This window comes from Monodon monoceros, unplaced genomic scaffold, assembly GCF_005190385.1.
Source record: "Monodon monoceros isolate NGI ecotype Baffin Bay Population unplaced genomic scaffold, NGI_Narwhal_1 Super_Scaffold_5, whole genome shotgun sequence".
Classification (NCBI taxonomy): Eukaryota; Metazoa; Chordata; class Mammalia; order Artiodactyla; family Monodontidae; genus Monodon; species Monodon monoceros.
Window position 1 is genome coordinate 25,910,927 of NW_021703782.1, and position 9,958 is coordinate 25,920,884.

Sequence of the window (9,958 nt, forward strand, 5' to 3'; positions counted from 1 at the left end):
TTCCCAGGGGCAGCCTGAGGAGTCCTTGTCTATGTGGAGGAAAGGTTTGGCCACCTGTAGCTCCAGAGCTCCTGTGACCTCCCTCACCCTTCCTTCCTCTCTGGATCGCTCTCTGTGGAGCAGCGCAACACGAACAAGATGACAGTGGCCTGAGAGCATTTCCCACCAAGACTATCTTTATTCACAATTGATATACATCACTCCAAAGGTCCTGCTCCCACCCACACCTGGCCACACCCACCTCACCCACCTCCCTAACCCCCCACAATCCTGCTCCCCCTCCCCGCCCTGGTGGTCCTGCCCTCCCTCCCTTCTCCCCACATCATCCAGGGTCAGCACTGGGATGAGGAGGAGCCCCTAGGCTCCCCTGGGGGCCGAGCTGGGGCCTCACCCTGGAGGGCCGGCCCAGCTGTTCCCTACTGGCTGCAGTGCTTCTTCCACTTCCTTCTCCTCTCTGTGACACACGGGTCACACTTTCTTTTTCTCGCCTGTGAGGGGCGAGCCGGCCCCAGAGCCAAGTCTGGCCTCCCAGACACCCCGAGGCCAGCCCCGGGGATGGGCAGCTTCTCAGCAGCGGCTGGGCGTCCACACAGAGCCTGCTTCCTCGACTTGGGAGCGGCTGGTGGAGCTGGGCTGAGGCCTCTTCTCTGAGGGGAGGGGGCGTGGGGAGCACTCCGGGCTCCCCAACCTCCAGGGGAGGCCAGGCCTGAGGCATGGGCAGGACTCTGGGACACCCAGCCAGGCAGCAGGCTCTGCAGAGAGCCAAAGAGGAAGGCCAGGCTGGGGAGCTCCTCGTCGTCGTCACTGGACCCGTTCCTGGGCCCTCGGGCCTCCCGAACAGGAGAGGCCTCTCTGAGAACAGACGCATCCCTGGGTTCCCGTAGAGGGGCAGCGCGCCTTTGACCCTGGGGAGGGGAGGGCCGTCCGGCCCGGAATGGAGAGACCTCCTGACGTCCTCGAGAGGGAACAAAGACTTTGGGCCTGCACAGGCCAGTGTCTGTTTGGATGAGCCTATGAGGAGCCTCAGAATCAATCTCTGGTGGGCAGGCTTCATCACTGACCCCTAGATGGGGGTCTTGGTCATGCCTCTGGGCACCTTGGCCGGCGTCGGACTCAGAGGGACTTGAGCGCATTCCGGGTGCACTGTGACTCGGGGCTGCCCGCACACCCTCGTCCTCTTTCAAGGCCAGGAGTCGTTTCTGCACCAGCTGGTAGGAGGGAGGAGGACAGTGTTGGCTCCACACACACGTGTGAGAGGAGGAGCCCTGGGCATTGGGACAATGGCCCTTTGGGGAAGGAGGGGACGGGGGACCCGAGAACTCGAATCCAAATACAGACACTGTGGCATTCCTGCCATCCTCCTGCACCTTATTCCCAGCTTTGTGCATTTCCCTCCCCTCCCGGCTCCCCATCCTCTCCTTCCTTTCACCCTGCACTGCACCCACCCCAAAACGGGCCCTTCCCCATGCCAGGCCTCCCAGGCAGGGGAGGGATGGACAGCGCCAGGTGGCCCTCCAGTTCTGGGGCCTTACCTCTCCCCTGTTCACTGGGGTCCCTCCGTGCCCTGGTCTTCCTGGGTGTCCCTTGTCTCCCGTGTTCTACCGGGGATCCCTCCCTCCTCTGGCTCCCCTGGGTCATCTGGGTTCCCCTGTCCCCTGGATCACCTGGGGTCCCCCTCCCGTGGGGTCCCCTGGCTCCCTGAGTGTCCCTCTCCCTCCCCTGGCTCACTTCTTCCGGGGTGAGCCCTTCCTCCTGCTCCAGCTCCTCCGCTAGGGCCAAGAGATCCAGCTGTGCATCTGGGGAAAGCAATTCTGCCAGGAATCGAGGGTGAATGACTGCCTCCACCTCGGACAGAAAGAAGAGGCTGTGAGCATCCTTGGCCAGGAGTGGCCTGTGAGACAAGAAGACCCGGAGGGAAAGTGAAAAGCAGAGACCCACCCCACTCTCCTCCACAAGGCGGGGATGCTCAGCACACACACACACACACGCACGCGCACACACACACGCACATACACAGTCACACACAAAAGAGCACATATACAGAAGCACATACACAGGCACACAAAGGCATACACACAGACAGACACAAACACGTACACACATACATCTGCGTAAACCTCCCCTAACACCAGGCTCAGGAACAAGGAGCTGAGCTTAAGTCCCAACGGCCTGAGCAGAACCCAGATCTTGGGTGCTGAGTGTTCCATGCCCTGGCATCTTGTAGACCCCAGGCTCCAGGCCTAGCCTACCTTGGTGACAAAGTCCTCCTGGGAACACAGCTTGTCAATGTAGCTCAAGAGGCCTGGGTCCGAGTAGATGCCGTCCTCTTCCTGCTTCAGCTCGTTTCCGTCCTCTCCACCTTCTGCATCTGACTCGCCTGTGGCTGAGTGGACGGGCCCCACCAGCGCATCCATGATGTCCATATACTCCCTCACAGCCTCGGGGGGAATCTCCTTGGGTGCCTTGGGCTCCGGGGGCTGCTGGGACCTGTGTGGCTTTGGGCGGGAGGGCTGGGCCCTGGGGCCGGACATCCTGGGAGCACAGGCTGAGGCAGAGCGGGGGGAAGGGAAGGAAGGTGAGGGACTCCCGGTCCACCTCCTGACCACCGAGCACACGTTGGTGAGTGCATTGTTTGGGGAACATTGATGTGGGTGTGGGGGGGGTCAGGACCACCTGAAGCCTCATGCACTGTTGGAGAGGGGAGGTAAGGGGGGCATCTAAGAGAGTCACAAGTAAGGAAGTGGGGAACCTCCAATTTTCGAGGGGTCTCGCCATCAAACCCACTTCCTAGGCAGACTTTGTGTGGGGTCCTTTGACAGGGAGGTGTGACAGGAGTTACAAAACTGACCAAGTCAATACCCCGCAGAGACAAAGGGCAGCTGAGACCCCACGCCCCCACCCCCTGCCTCAGTGGCTGTTTTGGTTGAAAGACCAAGGCCCCTGTCTTGAAGGAAAAGGATCCACGTGGGGACAGTGGCCAACCCTAGGCCCCTGTTACCTGTGCCTTCAACTCCAGTGGGAACCTGGGTGCCTGGCTGAAGGCCCACTTTCGGGACTGGGGCCCCCCGAGGATCCAGCTTCGGTGGGGCTGGAGGAGGCAGGTCCTGCGCGCACTGCATCCACTGCCACTTCTGAATCTGCATCTCCTCCTCGGCCTCAAACTCCATGAACCTGGGGGGTGACGGAGGCACAGGCCACCCTGAGAAAAAGGCCTGGGTTCTGGAGCCCAACAAAGGCAGCCAAGAATGAGGGATTGGGAGAGGATGTGCCTTGAGGCTGTCAAGGCCCTGTGAGGTGCTGTCCACAGCAGAGAGCTGCTCCTGGAACTGATACAAGATCTGCGACCCTTCCTGCCTCACCAGAACTGGACGGCATTCAACAGCATCGACCCAGGTCGCTGAATTGAACCAGGTCAACGGGACACGTGGCTTACCCAGGGGGCACCCTCCTCATGCCCCCCGTCCCCATCCAGAACCACATGAAGGGCTGACACCTAGAGGCTGGAACAGGCATGTGTTCTCCACAGGGGTCCTTGCCCAAATCCAGGACCCTGGGCTGGGACTGAGAGTCCTGGAAAATGGACCTCGAGACAGGGCCCAGGAGAGGCTGGACGACGTGGATGCTGAGCTTAGAGTAGAGGCCTTCCTTTCCTCTGAGAGGCGCTCGTTTGTTTGCTTTTCTTTCTTAAACCAAGGGGATTACCATGGAGCAAACGACGGATGGGCCAGAGACCCTCGGGCTGACGACAGCTGGCTTCCCCAGCCTCTTCAGGGATGCCAGGGTACCCACTCAGGCCACTTTTCATGAGGAGAGGGGTTCCCAAATCTATGTCAGTGGCCGCCAGCCACCCACCACTAAGGAAGCAGCAGGCTGGCGGGTGGAGCTCTTTCCCCGGCTCAGCCCATATGGCCGGAGTTGGACCCCAACTGGACTCACAGCGTCACCCTGCCCCATCCTGAGACCTTCATGTCAAGGCAAGGGTAGGTCAAAATCAGGGGACGGCAGAGCTCCTGGTGGAGGCAGGACAGAAGACCCAAACTGTCAAGGTGAGGGAGGGGTTTCTGGAGGACAGTAGGGCCTCTGGGCTGCGAGGCCCGTGTTCTGAGTGACAGCCCTTCTCCTTTGTCCTCTCTGATGAGCACCCCCACGGCCAGACCCTGCCCTCACCCACTCGCCTCAGCCTCCACGCAGCCCCTGGGCCCAGGACGCTGACTCACTTTTCCGCTATCTTGTAGTAGATCATCCGGTCAACGTTGCTTATGCGCTGCCATTCCTGCACGGCCCTGCACAGTCCCCACTCCAGCGTCATGGTGGGCTTCAGGCGGGCCACGGATCGAAGCACTGGGCTGTAAGACCTTGGCGTCAGTCTCCGTGCCCAGCCCAGCCCCCACCTGCCTGACCCCACCCGCCAATGTGGACCACACATCACTCAACACAGCATGACTGAGCAACAGGAGGGTGGGAGGCAGGTGGCTGGGAGGGCAAAGACAAGGCTTCCCGGCCGCTGCTGTCACCGCCTCACACTCACTCGAGGATGACCTTCTACTCCCAGGCTACAGCTGGGACACTGTGCCTTGGGGAGCTCTTTTCCTCTTCAAGGCTGCCTTTTCGTAAGAAAAATCACTATCGTCAATGAGGCGTGGCATGTGCCAGGCCATCTGCTAACACTTCATAGATTAGCCCAAGCAGTCTTCTGCCCGGTCCTCTGAGTGAAGTGTGACTGTCCCGTTTTTACGAGGGACCGGAGGTTTAGGATGGAAATGCCTGCCAGGCTCACAGCTCTAGTGGGAGAGAGCCCACGCCCTTAGGAGAGCTCTACCGTCACCCTGTTCCTAGTGGAATTCTCCACGACAACGAAGTCGAGGCGTGCATTAAGCGCTCTCCTGGGCCCCGCGCTCCTCCCCCTCCTCCGAAGTGACCCCCCCCGGCCACGTACACTCAAGTCCTGTATGAAAGGAGACGGCACCACAGGAGACTGCGGCATCCACTCCTTGGCTCCTCACCTTACAGCACGACCCTCTCTGACTGCAAGTCTTCAGTCCATATTACCATGAGAATCACGCAAGAGCAAGTTGGCTAGACTCTCAGGGTGGTGGGGTCAGTTGAGATAAGGCACATTTCAGTCATGATGTCATGGACTGGCAGGCTCACCCATATGACCGACAATGTGCCTTCTCATAGCATGGACATCGCCCTCAGACCTTGCTTCCAGTATCCCTAGAAACCTAACCTGCGAGTGCATCCCCAGGTCCTCTTTATCTAAAAGCTCCGATAAGCTCACGACCCCCTGAGCGTTCACTCACATGAGAAAGCAGGAAAGAGCTTCTGCATCAGGACTCTGGGGAAGGTGTCTCCGCGCCAGTGGCTTGAGGCACTGCCAACGCCGGAAGTTACTGTACACGCTCTGGGGGTTAGAGCAGTCACCCTGCGAGGCGTAGGGCTGGTTGGTGGCCAGGCTGCCCTCCCTGGAAGTGCCATGTGGCCAAGGCCCAGAGTTCACTGGGCGAATGATAGGGGCCAGCTGGGCAGCTGGTGGTGGAGCTTGAGGAGGAAAGCCTGGGGTCCAGCCTCCCTTGCCAGCCTGAGTAACTCCAACAGCTGGAGCAGTCACAATGGTCTCCATCGCAGGGGATGCTAAGAATACGGGTGCAGGACATGCAGCAGTCCCGCTGAGGGCCCCTGGAGCGCTCCAGGTGAGGGGGCCCTGAGTTATGATAAAGGTCTGAGTCTGGGGCGCCTCCACTGGCCTCCCTTGTGACCTGACTTGGACAGTGAGGTTGCAGGCCCCAGGGGCACCGGGTCCACGGCCACCATTAGCCACCAAAGGTGTCGTGGGGAAAGCTGGCAGCAGGCTGCTGCCAGGAGGGAATGCTGGGGTGATGGGAGGTGGCAGGTGCTGCCCCCAGGGTGGCCGGTGCTGGGGGCCAGGAATGGGTGGAGGATAGAGCACTGCCATGAAATCAGACAAGGAGGCACCAGGGTTCATGATGACATCCGTTCCCAGCACTGAAGATGCTGTTGAGGCAAAGGAAAGGAGTGAATGGGGGAGGAGAATGGGCCAGTGGGACAGAGGCTTTCTGCGGCATCAGAGTGTAATCTCCACAGGTGAGAGACACCTGGACAAGGGAAACTGCAGCGTGCAAATGTCTTCAAGTGCTTTTCATGCCCTGACCTCCAGTTGAGAATTATTCCACTGGTGACCCCGCGCCCATCCACCAAGGCCCCTGACCCCTGCCTGCCGAGAAGAAATTGCCTCAGCAAGCACTCACTTGGAGAACCTCCCTAAGGCAGCCCCTGGCAGCTAAGCCTCACAGGCTGTCTCCCAAGACCTGGAACTGTGTGCACATCCGCTCTGTGAGAAATGCCCCTCAGCTGGCGTACTAGCAGGTAGGGACCTCCTGCAAGGTAAGTTCTAGGCACCCAAAGGCACTGTGTAAAACATTAGGGCCCCACCTCCTCCTCAGTCCTCCTTTTCCTGACAGTATAAATCCCCTCTTTCTTTCCTAGCCTCGCAAAACAAAACAAAATGCTGGAAAATATCCCTCTAATGGAATCCTGATACAAACCCATAACACCGGCCCAGAATGCACCTGCATCTCAGAACAACCCACAGCAGGTACGTAACATGGGCCAGGTCCTGCCACCCCCTTCCCAGTGCCCAAAGTCACTGTCATCACTCAGGAGTTCTGTTCCTAGGAGGTGGGGGTGGTCTGAGAAGTAGGCACGTGTCCCTTAGATTCTGTCATTTCACAGCCAGTGATGGCTGCGGAGGATTAAACAAGGGCCAGGGAATTGTTATGTTACATTGGTCGTGGGAGTATAGACCGCCTGTGGTCCTTCCCCTTCCAGCTCCCGATAACGGAGAGACAATCTGAGAAGCAAGCATAAGCCAGGTGCCATGGCGATCAAGTTGTCTGAAACACATCCCTGTTCAGGAGAACAAGGTACACACCACGGTGCACCTAATTAACCAGAATAGGTGTCATAGGACGTTTAATAGTAACACAGAAGATCGTCTTCCTGACCCTGGGCTACACTCCTTCCCCCTTTAAAAGAGGAAGCAGCCTTCATAGATATTCCACCCGAAGCAACCCCACTCCACATCTGTTCCCTGTCCATGAAGGAGTGACATGAAATATGAACAAACTCTTCCTCTCAAGGCAGCCTGAAGGTCCACCATGAGATACTGGACAAGATGAAGTAGGTCTGAAGTACTGCGATTCCACAAAAGGAAGAACAATTCAGAGCAACTCAGGAACCTGAGCCCTCTCTTGGCTGAAGTTACACGGTTGCCCATCCCCTGTTGAATCCAAGGCAACAGTTACATGAACTGAGAAGTGAGCTCTGGGCTGGGAGGAGTGGACGAGGTGTGGGCTGCGGCAGTTAGAGTAACCTCCTGACTAGCTCTCAGAGAGGACACTTCACTACAGGTGTGGCCACACACAGCCCCATTGAATGGTTTTCTCACCAAGACCATCTCTCCCCAGGGCCCCCTGAGATACAGTAGGCTCCTGTTCAAATCCCTTTGAAAGATATGGTGAGGCAAGCTTCAGGTACCTCAGGAACATAGTAGAGGTCAAGGCTTTCCTCATGACCCTCCCTGTGTCACCACCAGCACATCACACAAATCCTTACACATACATTTCAGAGTGGCTTGTCTCCTTTCTAGAAAGAATCAACCTGTCTGCTGCCATCCTTTCTCCATAGCCAGGGCAATTCCTCTTGATCTACCTCCAATGACCCCTCCTCCCCAGTGCAGCCTCAGGTTTCTTCAGGCTCCCCAGTCTCCCCAGGTGAAATGTCCTTGTGTGTCCAGTGCTCTCTTCTCCCTCTACTTCAGTCCAACTATGTGCTCACAGTGAAGTGTCACGTGTGAACCCGAAGGATGTGAGGGATGGCAGGGTCTCTGAGAACACACCCCCAGCCTATAGGCTTACCTCCTTCTGAAGCCACCCTGCAGGCCTGGGCACGGACTACTGCTGCCTGGTAGCATCAATGAGAAGAATCAAGACCAGGACCCAGAGAGTGACTTGCTTCATCAGATGGTCAGGATCCAAGTAAAGGAGGGACAAGTTAGAATCTAAACAGTAGAATGTGGGCTAAAACATTCTGCAGTGGGGGAGGGGCAGAGGCCAGGGGGTTCTGGGTAGGGTGGGGTGGGGAGACACTCCATGAGGGCTCTGCCAGGTAGGCAAGAACTGGAAGTTCCTTCCACCTCCCACAGAGACAACACAATTGGCATGTGCCTCTTTAGGCAGTTTATAAACTGTTTCTTTGATTCTCGGCACAGAGTTTGGACATGACGGTCCCTTACTTTTACTTCTTTATCCATCAACCTAGTTTTGTGTCCCTCAACACACTCTGCTTCCTACCTGGCTCTTGACTTACTTCAACAGAGACTAGACTTTCTGAACAAAATACCCAAGTGTTAGTCTGATAAACATAAATAATGGCCACATGGAACTGAGTATTTGAAATTAGGATTGTCTCAGCAGATGCAGTGTCTTTGACTGCTGTATGTACATCACTCCTAAGGAAGTGGTCCTTGTGCTCCAACCAACATCCAGCAGGATCAGCCTTACTAATGATCCTTTGTGCTGGAAAGCCCCCGGCCATCAAAAAACTGTCATGCAGTCCCCATGTCCAAGACCAGAATTCACTAATGTCTTTCTCATAGTATTCCATGGTTGTTAAAGATTTAGTTTTTTACCTTTTAAATGATTTTAGTATACTATTTTAAGCGAGTAACACCTTCTCATGGTTCAAAATTAAATTGTGCAAAATGGAATATGCAGTGGCGAGTCCTCCTCCCACCCCTTTCCCCTGTCAACCCAATCCTCTTTCCCGGAGGAAACCAGTGTTATCTCTTTCATTAAAATCTTCCCAGAGATACATCATGCAACTAAAAACGAAGGCAATCTATTTTTATAGAAGAGCGGAATTCTGCAAGATATTATAAAAAAGGAGGGAGGGAAAGTAAAATTGTTCCCATACTACCTGCTGTGTTGAAATTGACCCAGATGGTCAACCCTTTCTCAAAATTATTAAAAAAAAACCCCAAAACCGTACAAAGGACACACCTGTGAATCAACATTTATTGAACAACCTCCATGTATTAAATACACTGAGAAGAAATATTCTAGTAGAGTAAATGCGTTGGAGAAACTCTAGGAACGGAGTCAGGAGACAGTATCTTAAGAGTGTTTCCCAGGTCTGAAATTCTTTGCTAGAATTGTTCTTTAACAGAAACTTCAGGCTTGCTAGGAAAAAGGACCTACTGTTTTTTGAAAGGCATAAACAAGAACCAAGGAACTGCAGTCCAAAGGGCATGAAAGCACTTGCCCCAATTTGAGGCTACTGTGCTTACAGCGGAGCTGTCCAGAATCCTTTGTAGCTAAGTGCATGGGTTTCACGTGTGCAATATAAAAATCACGAGTGCACATCTCACAAGAGCTGGTTTGAAGAAGAGACCGTCACGAAAGTTCCCGGCGAGGAGCGTCGCCAGTTAAGTTCCGCAGCGTGCCCGACCCTCCATTTCTCTCCTCTCCTGCAGAGACCTCCTGGAGCAGATGCCCGAGCGCCCCGCGCCTGCATCCTGGGCACGCCCACTGGGCGCGGGGCTCTCGGGCACGCGGACCGCCGTCCTCCAACGGCTCCCAGCGTCTGTTGGGGCAGTTTGCTCCGGAAGACAGGAGCGCATGCGCGAGCGCGGACGGTGGGGCCCCAACGGCCGTCCTGCGCGGGAGCGGCCTGTCATGGCGGCCTCTCGAGTCAATTATAGGAATCCTGAGGTAAGGGGTACGGGGACTTTTCAGCCCTCAGGTGTCACCGCTCTGCGCTGTTGTTCACCCTGTGGGTTATTTGTGCCCTTGTCGGTGTAAGGAGACTCGCCACAATGTGGATTCACGCCCCCATAGAGCTCGATTCCCTTGAGGTGTTTACCCCAGGGTTATTGGCA

General features: G+C 56.1%; 1 protein-coding gene across 1 annotated transcript; it reads right to left on the reverse strand.

Annotated features, from left to right (window-relative positions):
* Window positions 1–416: 416 nt before the first annotated feature.
* LOC114884425 (NUT family member 2G-like) lies at window positions 417–9,700 on the reverse strand. The gene is made up of 7 exons (XM_029203441.1): window positions 9,529–9,700; window positions 5,304–6,015; window positions 4,218–4,346; window positions 3,032–3,171; window positions 2,250–2,545; window positions 1,729–1,845; window positions 417–1,208 (listed from the first exon to the last, which is right to left on the reverse strand). Exons 1-7 carry the CDS (start codon window positions 9,698–9,700, stop codon window positions 417–419), a joined length of 2,358 nt encoding a protein of 785 aa, XP_029059274.1.
* Between the last annotated feature and the right edge of the window lie 258 nt (window positions 9,701–9,958).

What these genes read in the sequence shown, in the direction of transcription:
- LOC114884425 (XM_029203441.1), bottom strand. Translation starts at nt 9,700, where the DNA reads ATGCGCTCCTGTCTTCCGGAGCAAACTGCCCCAACAGACGCTGGGAGC. An exon ending in TACTACAAGATAGCGGAAAA is followed by an intron (nt 3,172 to 4,217) that starts GTGAGTCAGCGT and finishes GTCACCCCCCAG; the next exon opens with GTTCATGGAGTTTGAGGCCG. An exon ending in AAGGGCTCACCCCGGAAGAA is followed by an intron (nt 1,209 to 1,728) that starts GTGAGCCAGGGG and finishes CCCTCCTACCAG; the next exon opens with CTGGTGCAGAAACGACTCCT.